Consider the following 21,657-nt stretch of genomic DNA (forward strand, 5'->3'; position numbering starts at 1 on the left):
GATTTTAGCATTGAAATGCTGGTGGGGCAAACTCCCAAAAATGTTTTTAGATGCATGCAAGCAAACCCACTACACAACACTAAACAATAAATTAATTGCACTGTAACGGTGACAAACGGTGCCCACAAACTTGTTAGGGCCTACATAAAGCTGTCCCAACAGCAGAGCTTTCTTTTCAGCACCATGGAGTGAATCCTTTTACACCTGGCTATCAGCGGAGCCTTGTCTGGCAGCGAAAGAGTTCATTCAGACTAATTTACTGCCTTAAAAAAAAAAACATATCTGATATGGCTGACTAACAAATGTGGTTTTGTTAATGAGCGAGCTAGGACGGACGTAGTCAGTATAACTATTTGTTCTGCACTTTTGAAATGCGTTTTAGGGCTTGCAAGAATTAGCTTTCAGAAGACTTGACGAGATGGAAAGTTCAGCCGACAAGGGCAACTACAAGGAACTAGTTAGGTTAACATATAAGTAAAAACTCCAGGTCCCAGGGGGTAACAACTGGCCCACTTCTCTTGGCACCAGTCTCCTTGCAGTTGTCAGTTATTGACAGGTATGTGGATGATCAGGGCTTTATTCAGGAACGTTTCTTAATGCAGCTGGTGGCCACACCAGATACTGACTGTTACTTTTGATTTTGACCCTGCCTTTGTTCAGGGACACATTATTCAATTTCTGTTAGTCACATGTCTGTGGAAGTTGTTCTGTTTATGTCTCAGTTGTTGAATCTTATCATGTTCATACAAATATTTGTTAAGTTTGCTGAAAATAAACACAGTTGACAGTGAGAGGACGTTTCTTTTATTGCTAAGTTTAGAATGACATATACACCGAGTATACCAAACATTAGGAACACCTTCCTTTTATTGAGTTGCAGTGCCCTTTAAATTTAATAGGATCTCTATGGGCCTAATAGTAAAGATGTGTCTTTTAACTTTAAAAATGTATTAGCCTTATAGCCACAGGAAGTACAGGATTTGTTGGAGCTGCAGCACACCCTGATAAATCAAAATACAACTTTAAAATATATATATTACATTAAAAAAAATATTAACTAGGCCTTTATTACTCCTGTATTAGTGTAAGTCTTCATGTCAGAAGTCATTGCCTCTCCTTGTTCGGGCGGTGCTCGGCGGTCGACGTCACAGGTCTTCTAGCCATCATCGATCCATTTTTCATTTTCCATTGGTTTTGTCTTGTCTTCTCACACACCTGTTTTCAATCCCATCCATTACCTGTTGTGTATTTACTTCCCTGCCACCTATACACACACGTCTCTGACAGAATCTCTGACCAAAATATATGAAGTCAGCAGGAGAGGACACTATGCTCATGGAGGTGGAGGAACGCGTCAGGGAAGTCAGGCGCAGGAGAGTCAAACGGAGTGTAAAATTTAGTCTTTTAATAAATGTCCAAGTAACATGCTCCATAACACTAATAAGAAAAAAATGAATATAAACAAATATGGGTACGAAGACCCATCGCGCACTTATACAAATAACACTACACTGACAATAAACAATCTCTGACAAAGACATGAGGGGAAACAGAGGGTTAAATACACAACAGGTACTGGATGGGATTAAAAACAGGTGTGTGGGAAGACAAGACAAAACCAATGGAAAATGACAAATGGATCGATGATGGCTAGAAGACCGGTGACGTCGACCGCCGCCCGAAGAAGGAGAAACAACGACTTCGGCAGAAGTCGTGACACTTCATCTATGAACTCAATGTAATACCCCAGTGATCACATATCTTGGTATTACAATTAGCAAAGATCAGAAAGAAAAGGCCAATTAAAATGTCTCTCTTGTTGTAGAGAAAATTGGAATGAGATTTAACTCCTGGTTAATTCTTTGTTTTTCCAGAACTGGTTTGACAACACATTATCTGGGTTAAACAATTATTGAATAACGATAGACAACTATATCATTATCCAGAACTGGAATTTATTTTAGGGGAAAGGCCATTTGGCCTTCAAGAGGTGCCCAATCTATCAGGGCACCAAGGCTATTAACCAAAATAGCCAATTAAATTGATTTGAAAAACCAAACAACTATCCTGTTAAGAAAAACATATGTGTATGTAAATGTAGGGAAATAATTAGCCTACAGTACATATCAAAGGGTAGGTGATAGCCTATGCGTATTGGTTACAATCTGTCATGTCCAGACCAATCCTGATGGGAGGGAGGTGTTAGAAAATGTAGCCAAACTTTAATGAGACTTTTAATGACGTATATACACTGAGTGTACAAAACATTAGGAACACCTTCCTAATATTGAGTTGCACCCCCTTTTGCCCTCAGAACAGCCTCAATTTGACGTGACTGGTGTCGGACATGTTCCACAAGGATGCCAGCTCATGTTGACTCCAATGCTTCCCACAGTTGTGTCAAGTTGGCTGGATGTCCTTTGGGTGGTGGACCATTCTTGATACTTTTATTTATACATTTTTTATTTAGCCTTTATTTAACTAGGCAAGTCAGTTAAGAACAAATTCTTATCTTCAATGACGGCATAGGAACAGAGGGTTAACTGCCTTGTTCAGGGGCAGAACGACAGATTTTTACCTTGTCAGCTCGGGGTTTCGATCTTGCAACTTTTCGGTTATTAATCCAATGCTCTAACCACTAGGCTGATGAATAAAGAATCTTCCAAGAAAAATAAAATGAACAATTATAATTGAATCATGGGTCTATATCAGTGGGGTCCAAATAAAACATAGAGTCATCCAAATAAACATTAACAGTAGTTCCCCTTAAAATAAATACTTTTTTTGCAGTCAAGAGGCCCTGCGTCACAACCACAAAACACACATTTGTCATCTATAGCAATTTTGATTCTGTATACAATAAAGGTCTTCACAGGGTGGACTGCAAATGAGTTTATGATACTTTTGTCACCTTGTTAGATATACAATATTTGCTAGACAACAAGTGATGCATTCCAGTAGAATCTAGCAGAATGAATGGTAACACCTTGACAGAGATTTCTTATATACACTGTGTATACAAAACATTAAGAACACCTGCTATTTCCATGTCATAGACTGACCAGGTGAATCCAGGTGAAAGCTATGATCCGTTATTGATGTCACTTGTTAAATCCACTTCAGTAAAGGTAGATGAAGGGGAGGAGACAGGTTAAAGAAGGATTTTTAAGCCTTGAAACAATTGAGACATGGATTGTGTATGTGTACCATTCAGAGGGTGAATAGGCAAGACAAAAGATTGAAGTGCCATTGAACGGGGCGTGGTAGTAGGTGCCAGGCGCACCGGTTCGTGTCAAGAACTGCAACTGCAACTCGTTTCCCATTTTAAATACAATTTATCTTAATTGACTTGCCTAGTTAAATAAAAGGTAATATAACTGGGCAGAGAACAAACCCCTCTTTAAATGATTTAAGATAGAACTGAATCATTATTTTGTAGAAACAAAGAAAGGAGTATGTACCATACAAATTTAAATTTACCTAAAAACTGAAAAACCCCTGTTGTTACAGGTTTCTTCTTCCTCCTCTGAGGAGGATTAGGAGAGATCGGACCAATGTGCAGAGTGGTAAGTGTCCATAACGATACTTTATTTACATGAGCACTAAACTACAAAATAACAACGTGAATAACCGAAACAAACAAACAAAAAAGTCCCGTGTGGAAACAAACACTGACACAACTCAAAAGTGAAACCAGGCTACCTAAGTATGGTTCTCAATCAGGAACAACGATTGACAGCTGCCTCTGATTGAGAACCATACCAGGCCAAACACAGAAATCCCAAATCATAGAAAAAAGAACATAGACAACCCACCCAACTCAAGCCCTGACCATACTAAAACAAAGACATAACAAAAGAACTAAGGTCAGAACGTGACACCTGTCTACATTAAGTTTATGCACTCTTGTCTGTATATTTCTGTTTTTACATTTTGTGTTATTGTTCAATTAAACAAGTATTTTTAAAAAGCATTGGAGTTTAACCCCCCCAAAATATCAAAATAATAATAATAATACAACTTTTTTTATCTACAGGACAGGCATTTCCACCTCTTTATGAAAAGCTGTGACCTTATGAATTTTAATTGTGTGGCCTTTTAAATAAATAAGGTATTCCTGTTTTACTTATATATATATTTTTTTTTTAACAATTCTAAAAACTTTTTTTGTTTTGTCATTATGGGGTATTGTGTGTAGATTGATGATACTTTTTCTTTTTTTAAATCAATTTTAGAATAAGGCTGTAATGTAACAAAATGTGGAAAAAGTCAAGGGGTCTGAATACTTTCCGAATACACTGTATGTTTAGGGACCTTTTCATTAACCATTTCGTGGAAAAATAGGGTTTGGAGAGCCTTTAATATGCACACACACACACACAAAAAAACGGTGGTTTGATTCATTCAGAAAATTTCCACATTCAGTTCTTCAACCCATGATAATGTTGGAAGATAAGTGTACATAGAATTATAATAGGGAGAATAGTATACCCTGGCCTATTTCCCGCACTGACCATGAAACTGTGTGATGACACAGCCAAGTATTGCGCCATGCCTCAGGTTCAAACTGTTACGGCTTGGTCTGTGCTACATAATTATTTAATTATTCGACATATTCATTTCCCAATTTTTTTTTTACCATCAACTATTGCTACTGGTCGTCAGCAACAATCACACGGACATGACAGCGTTTACAGAGGAAGCACATTAAGGTAAACAAAACAATTATAAATTGGCAGTTAAATATGTGTTATTATTACTGACAGTCGATATTGATAATGGATAATATTTAACATGACCGAAATAGTCATATATATATATATTTTTTTTTTTTAACAAATAAAAAAAAGTAACAGAGAAAGTCAGGGCATAATGTAAACATTTGAGAGTGAACAATGGTTAAATTTGGTGAGAGTGTCATTGCGCAATGCTTTGCATCATCATCACATGCTCCAGGCTGCAGTAGCCTATCCATTTGTCTTGAGTCTCATCACTGCAAGTTAAGTATTCAAACCATTAACTGACTTGCCTAGTTAAATAAAATAAATACATTTGCTATGAGACTCGAAAATGAGCTCAGGTGCTTCCTGTTTCTATTGATCGTCCTTGAGATGTTTCTACAACTTGATTGGAGTCCACCTGTGGTAAATTCAATTGATTGGACATGTTTTTGAAAGGAATTGTCCGCAGAGCTCCAAGACAGGTTTGTGTCGAGGCACAGATCTGTGGAAGGGTACCAAAACAATTCTGCAGCATTGAAGGTACCCAAGAATACAGTGGCCTCCATCATTCTTAAATGGAAGAAGTTTGGAACCACCAAGACTCTTCCTAGAGCTGGCCACAAGGCCAAACTGAGCAATTGAGGGAGAAGGACCTTGGTCATGGAGGTGACCAAGAACCCGCTGGTCACTCTGACAGAGCTCCAGAGTTCCTCTGTGGAGATGTGAGAACCTTCCAGAAGGACAACAATCTCTGCAGCACTCCACCAATCAGGGCTTTATGGTAGAATGGCCAGACGGAAGCCACTCTTCTGTAAAAGGCAATTGACAGCCCGCTTGGAGTTTGCCAAAAGGCACCTAAATGATTCAGACCATGAGAAACAAGATTCTCTGGTCTGATGAAACCAAGATTGAACTCTTTGGCCTGAATGCCAAGCGTCACGTCTGGAGGAAACCTGGCACCATCCCTAAGGCGAAGAATGGTGGTGGCAGCATCATGCTGTGGGGATGTTGTTCAGCGGAAGGGACTGGGAGACTAGTCAGAATCGAGGGAAAGATGAACGGCGCAAAGTACAGAGAGATACTTGATGAAAACCTACCCCAGAGTACTCTGGAGCTCAGACTAGGTTGAAGGTTCACCTTCCAACAGGACAACAACCATAAGCACACAGCCAAGACAATGCAGGAGTGGCTTTGGAACAAGTCTCTGAATGTCCTTGAGTGACCCAGCCAGAGCTCAGATTGAACACCTCTGGAGAGACCTGAAAATAGCTGTGCAGTGACGCTCCCCATCCAACCTGACAGAGCTTGAGAGGATCTGCAGAGAAGAATGGGAGAAACTCCCCAAATACAGTTGTGCCAAGCTCGTAGCGTCATACCCAAGAAGACTCAAGGCTATAATCGCTGCCAAAGGTGCTTCAACAAAGTATTGAGTAAACGATCTGAATACTTCAGTTTTGTATTTTTTTTAAATAAATTTGCAAACATTTCTAAAAGACTGTTTTTGCTTTGTCATTATGGGGTATTGTGTGTAGATTGATGAGAAGAAGAAAAAACTTTCCGAAAGCACTGTACATATTGTGAAATATCCGTGTTTAAAAAATAAAATAAAAACATTTTGTATTGTCACATGCAGTAAAAATGTGTTGTTTTACAGGGTCAGACATAGTCATACAGCACCCCTGGAGAAAATGAGGGTTAAGTGCCTTCCTTAATGGCATGTCAACAGATTTTTCACCTTGTTGATCAGGTATTTGAACCAGCTTCCTTTTGGTTACTGGCCCAACACTATAACTGCTAGGCTACCTGCCCTACGAAATGAAATACGCATAGGTTCTGAAACGGAGATAAATATGTACATGTTTTGTTTGCTATCTTTCATTGATCTCCATTGTGAAATAGTTCTCCATAGACTACATTCTAATGTTGTGCTGATCAAATTGAAATTGAAGGTACACAGTATTTCAAAGGTTTGCTTTTGATAAATTAACCAAAAAAATCAAATTGAAGAAAATGAAAAAGACAATTCTGACTCAGATTTGTTACTTTAAAATGTATGTCAAACTAAATTCAATGATTGCAAAGTTTTAAAAATCATACAACTCCATGCACAAGGACTACTTTTAACCATTTCCATTTTAAAATAAAAAATCTTAGTCTCAGCATCACTCTGTTACCGTGGAAATGCCCTGATCAAATTGGTAGGCAACCCAGTGGATGTGTTTTCTGGGATTTTATTAAATGTATTCAGTGCAACAATTTTTAATATATTTTTTCAGAAAATGAAATATCCTTGGATTGTTTTCCTAACATCCACTACAAGTTTTGCACAACATTTGTAACAACCACCACAGAAAATTCCCAAAACATTCTCATTAGGTTTCCAGGTAAGGTAATAACTAACACAATGTACCAGTAAAGTTTATAGAATATACTGCCACAACAAAATGTGAGAGCAATGTCCTGGGAACGTTCTTGCAACATCAAGCCAATGTTTTATACAAACATTGTATAATCATCAGCACAACTGGACAGTTTTTGTGTTATGAGAACATTTACTGCTGGAAGTTGAAACCAGTCCCCTTTTTTCACCCCTTACTGTCTGACTGTTTGAAGAGGCCCCACTTGCAAGAGAACGTGGCTCAAACATTTGGGTTAAATTATTTGGGTGTATCAGTGACTGCCCTCATAATAAAGTCATGACTCATTAGACAGCCTGACAGTTTTTCTTTTGTGATAATGTTTACTGATTCAGGTACACTTGAACAATCTGTCATAAGGGTTAATAAAACAAGCACTTTCATATCTATATCAGTGTTATGTAGCCATTGAAGAAGGTTCAAATAAAGTGTTGTGGTATTTCAATATAAGTGAACGATTATAATCGTCATGTTTTTATTTGTGAAGATTTCTAAAAGACTGCATTTGGATATCTTAGGGGTTATTGATTATGCATTCAAAAAATATTTGTTGAAGACAATACGAAGACATGGCCATCCATATTGTATCCTGGCAACTGATTGGACCAGCTGATGTTTGTAGTTGAAAATCAGTTCAGTTAAAAAAATATTTGGTTCAGTTCTCTTAGCAACAGTTATCCCTCTACAAAACCACAAAACAGGAAATTCAAACACTGAAATAAAAGTCCTCAATAGATAGCTCTTCGAGGCCAAGTGTGACATAATCGGTTAATAAGTCAGAAGTGTGTTGATTTAATAATCATACCTTGTATGTTTTTTATTATGAATCATTTAGGTACTCTCTGTTCAAGAATGTATATGAAATTCCTAATGTGAAGCAATGAAACGTACTTTCTCATTTTATTAGCTGTCAAAATGTTCATTCTTCAAGACTCATTTACCTAAAAGTCTATTTTGCAATACGTTTTTTGCAAGTCTAATTTGTAATGTATTTATGACGTACAAGTCATGTATAATGTATTTTTGCATCTATAGCACAAATAGCTACGTTTGTTAGTTTGTGGCCAATGATCAGCTACTTTTATTTTGAAAGAGGAAAAGCCAGAAGTTAATATTATTTGTAGCTAAATGCTGCTCTTTGTACAACAGCTGTCATCTGTCGAGCGAAAACTTGTGTTGTGATTTGCAACGGTAGGTTGGTTTTGCTTTATTGATGACGTTCAATATAACAAATAACTGTTTTTCTATGTGAAAGCTAACATGCTGATTATAGATAAGCTAGCTACGTTAGTGTTGTTCTTATTTGAATGGAAATCGAGTAAAAACTAGCTGACTTCTGTCGTCGAGCTAGAAGTGCGCATAACGACGTGATTGCTGACAGTCAGCCCAGTTTGCTATGATGTTAATGTTCGCAAGCTAGATTTGAAAAACTGCTCCAAAACGGCTTTATTGGCTCTGATTCAGTCTGTTAATCTTAGCATGGCTGGCTAGCTAGCTAGCTAACGTTAGCTAGTTATACAGCATGTGTCATGACCAATGACTGTAGGGCATGACATTGCTAACGTTATTATTATTTTTTTTACATTTCTTTATTTAACCTTTATTTAACTAAGCAAGTCAGTTAAGAAACAATTCTCATTTACAATAACGGCCTACCAAAAGGCAAACGTTAGCACCTACACAGTCAGTATATCTCACCAGACTGGATGTTCCAGTCCGACTCTACCTGCTGTAGTTACTGTAGTAAGATACGGTATAGAAAAACAAACATTTGTAAGATGCTGTTTACGTCCAGAGCAATCAATCGTTGCAATTGTTGCCAGATTACTAGCTAATGTCGTTAGCCACCTCAGTCATGATCTGAGCTGTCATTTTTCAGATCTCTCAGGATACGCTGCAAACGTTATAGCTACAGATTTTATATTTTGTTATTATAGTCTGGGAGTCAGTCTACCTTTCTCTGTTTTTTCTAGGACTGTTCTGAATATGGCTGTGTCATACCTCGTGGTCCTTTCAGCAGCTTTGATCCTGATCAGTCGTGAAACTCCAGTAACTAAGGTAGAGTAACATACAGTAACGTTACAGGTAATTCCTAAAGTATTCAGACCCCCTTCACTTTTTCCACATTTTGTTACGTTACAGCCTTTTCTAAAACGGATATTTAAAAAAAATCTAAAAATGCCCTCATCAATTTACACACAATAGCCCATAATGACATAGCAAGAACAGGCCTCTATACACTTTTGCAAATGTATAAAAATTACAAAACTGAAATATCACATTTACATAAGTATTCAGACCCTTTATTCAGTACTTTGTTGAAGCACCTTTGGCAGAGATTACAGCCTCAAGTCTTCTTGGGTATGATGCTACAAATCAAATAGTATTTTATTTGTCACATGCGCCGAATACACCTTACTGTGAAATGCTTATTTACAAGCCCTTAACCAACAATGCAGTTACAGAATATATAATCTAATCAAAAAGTAACACGAGAGAATGACATAACAATAACAAGGCTATATACAGGGGGTACCGGTACCAAGTCAATGTGCGGGGGGTACAGGTTAGTTGAGGTCATTTGTAAAGTGACTGCATAGATAATAAACAGCGAGCTTGGGAGAGTTTCTCCCATTCTTCTCTGCAGATCCTCTCAAGCTCTGTCAGGTTGGATGGGGACAGCTATTTTCAGGTCTCCAGAGATATTCAATGGGATTCAAGTCGGGGCTCTGGCTGGGCCACTCAAGTAAACACTTATCTCCCTCACTAGCTTTAAGCATCAACTGTCAGAGCAGCTCACAGATTACTGCACCTGTACATAGCCCACCTATAATTTAGCCCAAACAACTACCTCTTTCACTACTGTATTTATTTATTTATTTTGCTCCTTTGCACCCCATTATTTTTATTTCTACTTTGAACATTCTTCCACTGCAAATCTACCATTCCAGTGTTTTACTTGCTATATTGTATTTACTTTGCCACCATGGCCTTTTTTTGCCTTTACCTCCCTTATCTCACCTCATTTGCTCACATCGTATATAGACTTGTTTATACTGTATTATTGACTGTATGTTTGTTTTACTCCATGTGTAACTCTGTGTTGTATGTGTCGAACTGCTTTGCTTTATCTTGGCCAGGTCGCAATTGTAAATAAGAACTTGTTCTCAACTTGCCTACCTGGTTAAATAAAGGTGAAATAAATAAATATAAATAGGTACATTCAGAGACTTGTCCCGAAGCCACTCCTGGATTGTCTTGGCTGTGTGCTTAGGGTAGTTAAGGTTTACAGTGTGCTTGTTTTGTTGTAGGCCCTACATCAGAATCACTTTGACTGCTGTGGAGAGCGACAGAGGCTGAACAGCTCGTGCTCAAATAGCACTCAATGCGAGCCAGGTACTGACCACCATGTCATCCTATAGTGCAGTTCTGTTAAATGTTATTCATTAACTTTAGAATTGCAACAGTGATTTCCTCATACATTAGTAGTAGCCACTTTTGGATTAGACACATGTACTAGGATTAGAAAATAGACACGGGCCTTTGTTCTTCCAACATTTGAGCAATCATCAAATCTATTTACTCAGGATGCTACCTGCGTGTCCTTGAGAACAACACAGCTGTGTGTATGCACTGTGACTCGACTATTGCAGATCTTGAGAACTTCACCGCTTGCAACTACAGTAAGTGGACAAGTACTGGACATGAATGCTGGGGGGGGGGGGGGGGGTTCCACAGGTGTCCTGAACCTGTTCATTTTCCCCCTTTATCTCTTTGCCTTTAACAGCATACATCACAGAAAGGACCAATCATACAACTATAACTACAGTCCTTCCCACAATTGGTAAGAAATGGTGCCAGTTATTCTTTACACACATTTTGGTTAATTCACAGGTAACTACCAAAATAAAGGAAACACCAACACAGTGTCTTAATAGGGCATTCTACAAGTGTGTCTATTGGAGGGATGCGACATCATTCTTCCACAAGAAATTCCATAATTTGGTGTTTTGTCGATGGTGGTAGAAAACACTGTCTCAAGCCCCGCTCCAGAATCTCCCATAAGTGTTCAATTGGGTTGATATCTGGTGACTGAGACACACACCCTTTAAACCCCCTATGCTCCTTTGAGACCCCTCTTTCAAAGTCACTGAGGTCTCTTCTTCTAGTCATGCCAAAATAATGGGAAACTGGGCATTTTAATACATGACCCTAAGTATGATGGGATGTTAATTGCTTAATTAACTCAAGAACAACACCTGTGCGGAAGCACCTGCTTTCTATATACGTTGTATCCCTCATTTACTCAAGGTTTTCCTTTATTTTGGCAGTTACCTGTGTGTTGAACTGTCAAACTGTATGGGCTGTATCCAACTCTTCTATTGTTGTCATGCCATACAATTTGGGTATAGCACATATAGCAGGCATTGACATTAAGGGTTGTCCTGATGCCTGGAGCAAGTGACCTGAGCCGTTGAGTCTGCTCTGAGTTCGCCCCTAAGGAAGACGGCCTAACTGCAAAGAATTCCTGTAGCCTAAAATGGATCTTTCTTGTTCCTCCCCATTGTTTAAGTGAAAGACAGGCAATTAATGGCAGTCGGTCAAGTTGAGCCTGTTCTGAAAAGTTTTTTTATTGTTAACAACCAGAATAAAAATAATTCCAGAACTGGTCGCTCTGACCCCTCCCCTATGGGTATGTGAAAGGCAGGCAATAGATGGCACTTCTGTATGTAAATAGCTAATCAAATATTTCAGGCAAGTGATCGTCAGGCAACCAAAAAATACTCCTGACTTGACTGATGGGCAAGTTGATCCCTAATACAGCATGGGTCTAGACTAGATGAGCTGTATGTTTAGTGAGAACACTAGGAGTGATAAAGTTTATTTAACAATTGTCTGTCTGTGTGAACAGGTGGTCCTGGTGTGGCAGCCTCTCTTCTGTTCGGAACTCTGTTGATCAGCCTGTTCCTGATTCTCTCTGTTGCCTCCTTTTTCTACCTTAAACGCTCCAACCGTCTCCCAGGTATCTTCTACCAGCGGAATAAGGGTAAGTCATTACGATAATGGTTTGAATTTGAATAACTGTAAACGGGACAATAATTCTATGGTGTGCTCGAAATATGGAAAAAAAGGTAACTAATACATCTGGTGTACTTTCACAGCCTACATATTCCAACCAAATGAGACGGTAAGTAATTTTCAAACATTTCAACCGATTTATTGTGAAACATTTACTCCATTGTTACAAATGTAAATGTATCACCACATCGAATAAACAATACATTAGAATGATTTTATATGCAGTACCGGAAATGAATATCAAGAAATATGACTTGTGAATTTTCATCTCTCTTCAAGGCTGTCATGATACCATCGGCGACCTCTTCAGGTAAGAACATTTCACTAAAACACTTTACAACCTTCGATAGGGTTTTTGGTCGTTGTTTCACTGAGAACAAATGTGTCCGTGTCTGGCAATTGCGTAATATCATTGTTTTCAAACGTTTTACATGATCTCACTCCTTTATCCTGGCACGATCTTAGTCAGAGTTTGAACTACCTGCTGTGTGTGGGAAAAGTCAACATTGGGGTCATACCGTATCCTATTGGGTTTATCATCCTCCTCTCTCTCCATTGTGTTGTGTAATCTGTAGTTAGGAAACCCAGATATGTGAGGAGGGAGCGGCCCTCAGCAAACTCTGCGTCCAGTGCTGCCACCATCCCCACCACTACCACAGTCTACAATGTGTAGGGAAGGAGGAGGCCCAATGGAGGAGGCCTGAACCAGCTGGCTAGCAGGTGCCAAATGACAGGGACAGGCTCAGGCCAGAGCACTTACAGTAAATTGGTGAGTATGTGTAGGCCTGTCCCTCCACTGTAGTGTTGCCTAAGAAGACAGTTTACTTCATTCAAAAGCAGGTGGTGTCAGCTTTTTGACTCCGCAACACCTGCAGTATAGCCTTGTTACCGGAATTCTGTTTTGTAATGTAAATAGATAGACCTTAGATTATTTATTTTGAATCCATGTTTTTTCTATTTAGATTTTATTCTACTGCTGTCTAGAATTGGGTCAATTGTTTGTTTTACTTGAACTCTGTAGAGAATGGGGTGAGGTGGACAGTGATAGCTTCAGTGATAGCCCCTAATTTGAGGTTTATTTCCAAGCTGATTTCAATATTCTTATTGTTCTCATTTAGTGAGTCTTCTCATAGGTGTTTTAAATTGCATACTTATTATTATTTTTCTCTGTGGTTTATGCACTGAACCAAACTGAATGTATTTTAATTTATTTAATACAAACACTACAAAATGAGAACATAATGTAAAAACGCTTAAAGCTCTTTAAGAGCTCTCCTCACATTCCATGAAAGGTGTGGATCTTCCAGAGCAACACACACCAAGAACGCTAACATGTGATCCACTGGCTGTGAAATATCTTAATATGTCTCATTTTAATTCATCCCAAAAAGATGGATCCTCAAATGTTATCTCTCTATCAAGTAGGAAAATGGTCATCTAAGAGTTAGGTGAAAAATGCTTCTCAGTAAAAAATCTTTATAATATTCACCCCAACACAGGTAATAGGACCTGAAAAAGGTGCTAGCTAATATGACGTATGCTTTATCTGGCCATAATGTGGGAAATTCATGCTGACATTTTGCCTAATCTTTTCAGAACAATTGCACATAAGCTATTACTTGAATTCCTTTATTTCAAGCATCAATTGTGACATTTGTTGGCTAAGAGTAGCAACTGTTGTCACTGTTGCCAAATATGTTGTGATGCTTGTCTTACCAAAAGAATGTGCACTAAACTGAAGTCGTTAGTGTGCCATTGATGTGACGTGTGCTCAAAGATTTCTCCAGGAAACGGGTGGTGATCATTTTTAAAGACAGGTGCATATGTTCTCTTCTGGTTTATTATTGGGTATTTGAGTGACCTCCTGTGGCTTTTTAGCAACACCTTGTATTAAATCAAGGATTAGTATTTATTTATTTTTTTGTCTTGCTGGAGGAACGGTACAACGGGTTTTACTTGCTAAACTTCAAGGGTGATTGAGTGATGATATGGTGAATTTAGGGACAAGTTTTAAGTGACATTTTTAGTTATTTATGCTGGAAGAACTGTTGTATGAAGACATTTTGAGAACTAGTGTGACTGGTATTTCCAGTTTGTGTGTTCAGTGGGCATGAGTCTGAAGTGATGGTATTTCCAACAACAGGAACAACTGATTGTAAAATCATTTTAATCCCAAATAGAATTTATCCTTCTTACATTAGCTGTTGTACAGCCATTTGTAAAATTGTACACATGTACATTGTTTTTATACAAATGATGTATTGTTTTTGTAATGTGGTATTTTGTACTTATTGATTCTAGTTTTACATTTTATGAAGTATTTTCGGATTCTGAAGAGTATGTATGATTTACAAAAATAAAGCACCTTTCTCGTAATCCTTTGTGATTAGTTAATTTATTATAATTTAATATTTACATTACTGTTGGTGAGTAGTAGGATTTTACAATAGGATGTGTTGTAAAATTGGAATAAACAGATTGCCATAGCATACTCTTTTCCCTATAACCTCTGAAGGCTGAGTACCTTGGAAAGAGAAGAGTATTATATTTGCAGCTGCAGTGTTTTTTTAAATAGGGAAGCAGGACTGCAGCTAGTATCCAAATGCAAGCTGCAGTAGGGGGTGCTGCATGACCTCCCCAAATCCACTGTCACATTGATTGGTAGTGACCAGTTTATGAGTTCTGGATTACTACAGTATAACTATGTTAACATGATCATTGGAGCACCTTCCCTGAGGATGAATTCTAATTATCACTCAACAATATCTTATCTGTATATCCGGAATAATGAATTCAGAGTGAAGTTAGACTAATCTTTTTGGGACATAAATAATGAGATGCAGCTGTGTAAAGTGTACTACTTTCAGGATGTGGAAATTGTATTTGAATATAGTTCTCTGGATGTTTGGAAAATAATCACCATGGAAGTTCACATCAGCTTTATTGTGGCAAAAAGTCTCTTTCTGAATGTAGCTCTGTCTTGGTTGTATTGAACTGTGTCACTATCCAAGTCACAACACCTTTTATGATGCAGTGATTTTATAGATTTTATTGACATATCTCAAAGTGTTTATGGATAGGCATTGGATATAAAGAGCAATAAAAACCAGTTTAAACACATGGTTGTATAAAGTGTTTTGATCTTCTGACTGGTGAAGTAGTAAGACATTGTATGTTTTGGTTCACATCCCTGGGTATACTGATGTATTAAAATACAGTATCAGTCAAAAGTTTGGACACTCATTCACAAACTAGTGAAGAAATAACACATGGAATCATGTAGTAACCAAAAAGTGTTGAACAAATCAAAATACATTTTATATTTTATATTCAAAGTAGCCACTCTTTGCCTTGACAGCTTTGCACACTCTTGGCATTCTCTCAACCAGCTTTATGAGGTAGTCACCTGGAATACATTTCGATTAACTGGTGTGCCTTTTCTTTCTTTAATGAGTTTGAGCCAATCAGTTGTGTTGTGACAAGGTAGGGGTGGTATACAGAAGATAGCCCGATTTAGTAAAAGATTAAGTCCATATTATGGCAAGCACAGCTCAAATAAGCAAAGAGAAATGACAGTCCATCATTGCTTTAATGCATGAAGGACAGTCAATGCGGATAATTTCAAGAACTTGTGCAGTCACAAAAAACATCAAGCGAACTGATGAAACTTTCTCTCATTAGGACCGCCACAGGAAAGGAATGCCCAGAGTTACCTCTGCTGCAGAGGATAAGTTCATTAGATGTACCAGCCCCTGAAATTGCAGCCCAAATAACTGCTTCACAGAGTTCAAGTAACAGACACATCTCAACATCAACTGTTCAGATTGTGAATCAGGCCTTAATGGTTAAATTGCTGCAAAGAAACCACTACTAAAGGACACCAATAAGAATAAGAGACTTGCTTGGGCCAAGAAACACAAGCAAGGACATTAGACCGGTGGAAATCTTTGGTCTGATGAGTCCAAATTTTAGGTTTTTGTTACAATCGCCGTGTCTTTGTGAGACAGAGTAGGTGAATGGATAATCTCTGCATGTGTGGTTCCCACTGTGAAGCATGGAGAAGGAGGTGTGATGGTGTGGGTTTCATTGCTGGTGACACTGTCAGTGATTTATTTAGAATTCAAGGCACACTTCCTCAGCATGGCTACCACAGCCTTCTGCAGCGATATGCCATCCCATCTGGTTTAGTGGGACTATCATTTGTTTTTCAACAGGACAATGACCCAACACAGGCTGTGTAAGGGCTATTTTACCAAGAAGGAGAGTGATGGAGTACTGCATCAGATGACCTGGCCTCCACAATCACCCTACCTCAACCCAATTGAGATGGTTTGGGATGAGTTGGACTGCAGAGTGAAGGAAAAAGAGCCAACAAGTGCTCAGCATATGTGGAATCTCCTTTAAGATTGTTGGAAAAGCATTCCAGAGAATGCCAAGCTGTCATTTTTTTCTCCTTTATTTAACTAGGCAAGTCAGTTAAGAACAAATTCTTATTTTCAATGACAGCCTAGGAACAGTGGGATATCTGCCTGTTCAGGGGCAGAACGACAGATTTGATCCTTGTCAGCTCGGGGATATGAACTTGCAACCTTTCGGTTACTAGTCCAACGCTCTAACCACTAGGCTACCCTGCCACCCCTGCCAAGTCATCAAGGCAAAGGGTAGCTACTTTGAAGAATCTCAAATATAAAATCTGTTTTGATTTGTTTAACACTTGTTTGGTTACTACATGATTCCATATGTGTTATTGGATAGTTTTGATGTCTTCACGATTATTCTACAATGTAGAAAATAGTAAAAAATAAAGAAAAACCCTGCAATGAGTAGGTATGTCCAAACATTTGACTGGTATTGTATGTCCCTCAAACATACAGCCCAATGGTCAAATTCAAGCCGATGTATGTGTTTTTATCATGAATGAGTAATACTATATGAGCTAGGCCCTATGTTTCCATTCACACCCATACTATAGTAGGTCATACCAGGAAGAGGTCTGTATTTTTACAGTAAGACTCACTCCCTACTAAAGGTTTATCAAACAAACTTTATCAAATCTTTTGTCATTGTTACATGGCAAGATGTTTGTGTGTGTGTGTGTGTGAGAGAGAGGAGTGAGTAAGTGTTTTCCATTCCCTCCCACCTCCTTCCTGTTCTCCAGACAAGCCTGTGAGCACTGCAGGTGTAGGTGAGACTCCACTGTTAGTTCGTAGACAGCAGGGAGAGGGAGTGACTGAGTTATTACCTGAAGGATCACAAAGACAAGAGAAAAGTCATATCTGTTGACGCTCCATCAGTTGGCCAAATACTGCCCCCTGGACAAAAAAAGCACCTCCTCTGGAAATACAACAGACATTGAATCAAAACTACTACTAATACCACTCCCTACAGGTAAGGACTATACTACTATTTTGAAAGGAATGGTAATGATAACACATTTCGATCCTCCTTATCTCTCTGTATGTTGTTGTGAGATGTCATTGGCAGCAAGTCACAAAGAAAGCTTTCTCCTAATATGATATGTTAATGCATGTTAATATTTTAAACTAAAGCTGCTACCAAGCTAAAACATCTCTATACTGTAAATTGATACCTGACAGTCACTGGTAAAACTGATGGAAATAATCTTTAAAATGTTATAAGGATGTTCGAGCTTCCCATGCTACTCCATATATAGAAGGAAGGGAGAGTCAGGAAGTAGAATGTAAAGTTAATGATTAATCTGCTGGACATAAAATGACGCCTGTCACCTCCCCTCTGGGCTGTTAACAAAGACCTCACTCACCTGTTGGCTACACTCAAGGACCTAACCAGATCAATAAGGAAATCGGGATTTGGGATTTCTGCAACACTTTCCATTTTTTTCCATTTCCCCTGATGTTTCCTTTACATTGTCAACGTAACACATAATGTCTTTCCAAAAAGGTTAAGACAGACTATAGGACAGACGGAATACACAAGACAATGTAAATGTGTAATGAAGTATAATGTAAATGTTTAAAATACAACCAAAGAGACAATAATGTTTAAGGGTTGGTTGGCATAGTTGCATCAATGAAAAGCCTCCATTGAAAACATGTTCAGTAAAAGATAAGAGAAGCAAGACATGAAGAAAGTGAACAAACAGTCTAATCTATGATGTGTATTTCAAAGCACTGTCTAATATTTGAAGAGAGGCATTTTGGTTTTTTGGTATTGTACTGCCCTCAAGGAATCAATGTGCCAAAACCTTTAGTCAAATTGACACAGGCTAATCAGACCTAAGACTATCCCTTCTTAATCTTCATGGTGTGCAAACAAAACATGACACCAACTTAAACGTTTTCAAACAGTCACTGTCATCTTGGGCATCTATTTCTGTAGGTGCGTATCAGAAAACCAGAGGGAGAGTAAACCATGGAGGTCACCAAGGTCTGGCACATCCAGGCCCTGGACCCAGTGCCCGAGGAAGATGAGCAGGAGTCGGACTCTTCCTCCGTTGGGGACAAGCCAGAGTGCTCCATCTGTTTCAACACCTATGACAATGTCTTCAAGACGCCCAAGCTGCTGGACTGCACCCACACCTTCTGCCTGGAGTGTGTCACCCGGGTCATGGCCGTGTCTGTGGAACAGGACGGGGGCCAGATCCCCTGCCCCCTCTGCAGGCACCCCACCTCCATCCCCGCCAGCGGTCCCCCTGCCCTCCTCACAAGCCTGGAGGTTCTGGGCAGGCTCCCCACCCACCTGCAGCAGGAGGAGAGGGTGTGGATGGAGGGGAAGAAGCTGTGTTACTCCAGCCTCGGCAGCCCTGACCCCCTCCACCCTGTCGGCTCCTCCACCTGTATCTGTATCGACATTGGGAGGATCCAGGAGGATGCTGTGTCCAGACAGACTGAGGCTGAACAAGGGAGACGCGTCTGGGGAAGACGATACCTCTGTAGCTTCTTCTCAGACTGGAAGCGGCTGGTGTTGTTCGTGGTGCTGCTGGTCATGCTGGTGTGTGTCATCATGTGGCCGCTGCAATGTGTCTTTAGTACAGGATCGGTTCGTTGTTTGAAAAGCAAGGCTCCAGCCACTGTGGGGCAGACCCCTACTCCCATCTACAGCTTCCACCATCACTCAGCTGCTACGGTGAGATAAGGAGGGGAGACCCAATGTGCAGCAAAGGGCCTGGGGGCAGATTATTATCGCAGGTGACTCTGACTGGCACAGCAGGACTGTGAAGGATGAGACTGAAAGACAAGCTAGCTCTCCTGGTGAAAGGACTTCAAATGAGCCATAGAGATCCTATTCAATTACTAAATGGGCTACATTGAGCTCCAAAAGTATTGGGACAGTGACACATGTTTTGTTGTTTTGGCTCTGTACTCCAGCACTTTGGATTTGAAATGACACAATGACTGAGGTTAAAGTACAGTCTGTCAGCTTTAATTTGAGCATATTTTCATCCATATCGGGTGAACCGTTTAGAAATCACAGCACTTTTTGTACATACAGTGCCTTCGGAAAGTATTCAGACCCCTTGACATTTTGTTACGTTACAGCTATATTCTAAAAATGTATGAAATGTTTTTTTTGCTCATCAATCTACAAACAATACCCCGTAATGACATCCAGGCTGTATCACAACCGGCCGTGATCGGGAGTCCCATAGGGCAGCACACAATTGACCCAGCAGCGTCCGGGTTTGGCTGTGTAGGCCATCATTGTAAATAAGAATTTGCTCTTATCTGACTTGCCTAGTTAAATAAAGGTTCAATTAAATAAAAACAAATGACAAAGCAAAAAAATGTTTTTATTTATAAACATTTTAAAACTGAAATATAACATTTACATGAGTATTCAGACCCTTTAATCAGTACCTTGTTGAAGCACCTTTGGCAGTGATTACAGCATCGAGTCTTCTTGGGTATGACGCTACAAGCTTGGCACACCTGTATTTGGGGAGTTTCTCTCGTTCTTCTCTGCAGATGCTCTCAAGCTCTGTCAGGTGGGATGGGGAGCGTTGCTGTACAGCTATTTTTAGGTCTCTCCAGAGATGTTAGATCGGGTTCAAGTCCAGGCTCTGGCTGGGCCACTTAAGGACATTCAGACACTTGTCCCGAAGCCACTCCTGCGTTGTCTTGGCTGTGTGCTTTGGGTCATTGTCCTTTTGGAAGTTGAAACTTTGCCCCGGTCTGAGGTCCTGAGCATTCTGGAGCAGGTTTTCATCAACAACAAAAAAGGAGTCACTGTCCCATTACTTTTGGAGCTCACTGTATGTCATCAACCCTGAAAGTCCCAGAATGGGGTGAAAATGGCAGCCATATTGGTCAGGGAGAAATCCAAACAAGTCTAATTGGAATTAATGGCAGTAGAGGCATAATCCTGATTTTACTTATGCAGGATATTAAAAGTAAGGCATGTGAAATATCAGAAATTGTGTAATATAATTTTTGTCAACCTAAAATATTGTCATATAATTATAAATACAGTGTATATGGTTTTTATACAAATTTTCTAAAAAAAATGTTGGCACATTGTCATTTAATTTAAAACATTTATGGAATCATTATTCTAAGACTGTCTGGCTGGCTAGCTAACAAATATACTGTGCAGATACATTTTAAAATTCATAGGTTCTTTGAGGGTACATTGTTTTATATGATAGTTTGTTTTATATGTGAGATAGTTTTTGATTAAATCATGTACCAAATTAAACAATTTTGTTTTTAGCAAATCATACTGTCTTTTTTAGGATACCTAGGGCTCTATTAAATCTGTAACGCTAAATAAATTGTTATATAAAAAAAATCAAAAGTTACAGATTCCGCAATATAAATGTAAAGGTAATTTCCAATTGATCCGACATATGCCGTGTTTTCCATGAATGCAGTCTCTGCTAAAGTGGGAACATAGCCTTTAAATTTCAATCACGCTGTAACGCTGAACTTCCGTGATGCGTTTTGAATAGAGCCCCTAGCGTTTGGTTTGTGGGTTCTTTGGAAAAGACAGTGGCATCTTGGTATTTTCATGGCCTTGAGTGGTGATCATCACATGAGCACACCTAATCCGCATGCACGTGTTACTCTTGTCTCACATTCACACTTACACATTTTATTACTTTCAATCAGATGACACACAGCTATTTCATTATACTGTACCTCCTTATATAAAGACCAGTACACCTCTATTTCTGCTCTCTTGTCTGTGCAATCAACTTGTCGTGTCTGTCTGTACACACATGTTCATCTATTTAAGCAACTTTCTTAAGAGCGCTATGTTATCAAATGGTCTGTTTGTTCAGTGTATCACCTCATGCTACCAGATATCTATGTAATAATGGTTTGTTCATGAAGACATAACTCTCAATACAGGTGTACCATATCAACTTGTCTGCACACACACTGGTCCCCTCTTTATCACTGCCTCTGTTTAGATATAATATGCTCACCGTTGTTATTGTGTAAGGTAATAGGTAATTA

General features: G+C 39.1%; 2 protein-coding genes across 3 annotated transcripts; both read left to right on the forward strand.

Annotated features, from left to right (window-relative positions):
* Positions 1 to 8,204: 8,204 nt before the first annotated feature.
* On the forward strand, positions 8,205 to 14,593 carry lg1h1orf159 (linkage group 1 C1orf159 homolog). 2 transcript variants are annotated; one of them, XM_020486954.2, is made up of 9 exons: positions 8,205 to 8,329; positions 9,112 to 9,196; positions 10,450 to 10,534; positions 10,726 to 10,821; positions 10,926 to 10,982; positions 12,051 to 12,185; positions 12,301 to 12,326; positions 12,497 to 12,527; positions 12,793 to 14,593. In XM_020486954.2, exons 2-9 carry the CDS (start codon positions 9,125 to 9,127, stop codon positions 12,888 to 12,890), a joined length of 600 nt encoding a protein of 199 aa, XP_020342543.1. In that variant the 5' UTR covers positions 8,205 to 8,329; positions 9,112 to 9,124; the 3' UTR covers positions 12,891 to 14,593. The 2 variants fall into 2 exon arrangements, with proteins under 2 accessions (XP_020342543.1, XP_031680591.1); XM_031824731.1 differs by lacking the exon at positions 10,926 to 10,982 and having other exon boundaries at positions 8,239 to 8,329.
* Positions 14,594 to 17,046: 2,453 nt separating this feature from the next.
* On the forward strand, positions 17,047 to 19,607 carry LOC109901765 (RING finger protein 223). Its single transcript, XM_020497760.2, has 2 exons — positions 17,047 to 17,605; positions 18,578 to 19,607. Exon 2 carries the CDS (start codon positions 18,611 to 18,613, stop codon positions 19,331 to 19,333), a length of 723 nt encoding a protein of 240 aa, XP_020353349.1. The 5' UTR covers positions 17,047 to 17,605; positions 18,578 to 18,610; the 3' UTR covers positions 19,334 to 19,607.
* The last annotated feature ends 2,050 nt before the right edge of the window (positions 19,608 to 21,657 follow it).

This window comes from Oncorhynchus kisutch, linkage group LG1 (genome assembly GCF_002021735.2).
Source record: "Oncorhynchus kisutch isolate 150728-3 linkage group LG1, Okis_V2, whole genome shotgun sequence".
NCBI classification, from domain to species: Eukaryota; Metazoa; Chordata; class Actinopteri; order Salmoniformes; family Salmonidae; genus Oncorhynchus; species Oncorhynchus kisutch.

Bases quoted from the DNA above. Each gene is read 5' to 3' on its own strand.
- LOC109901765 (XM_020497760.2), top strand. From the start codon at position 18,611: ATGGAGGTCACCAAGGTCTGGCACATCCAGGCCCTGGACCCAGTGCCC.
- lg1h1orf159 (XM_020486954.2), top strand. From the start codon at position 9,125: ATGGCTGTGTCATACCTCGTGGTCCTTTCAGCAGCTTTGATCCTGATC. The intron at 10,983-12,050 runs GTAAGAAATGGT...CTGTGTGAACAG, and splicing joins TACAGTCCTTCCCACAATTG to GTGGTCCTGGTGTGGCAGCC. The intron at 12,528-12,792 runs GTAAGAACATTT...TGTAATCTGTAG, and splicing joins ACCATCGGCGACCTCTTCAG to TTAGGAAACCCAGATATGTG.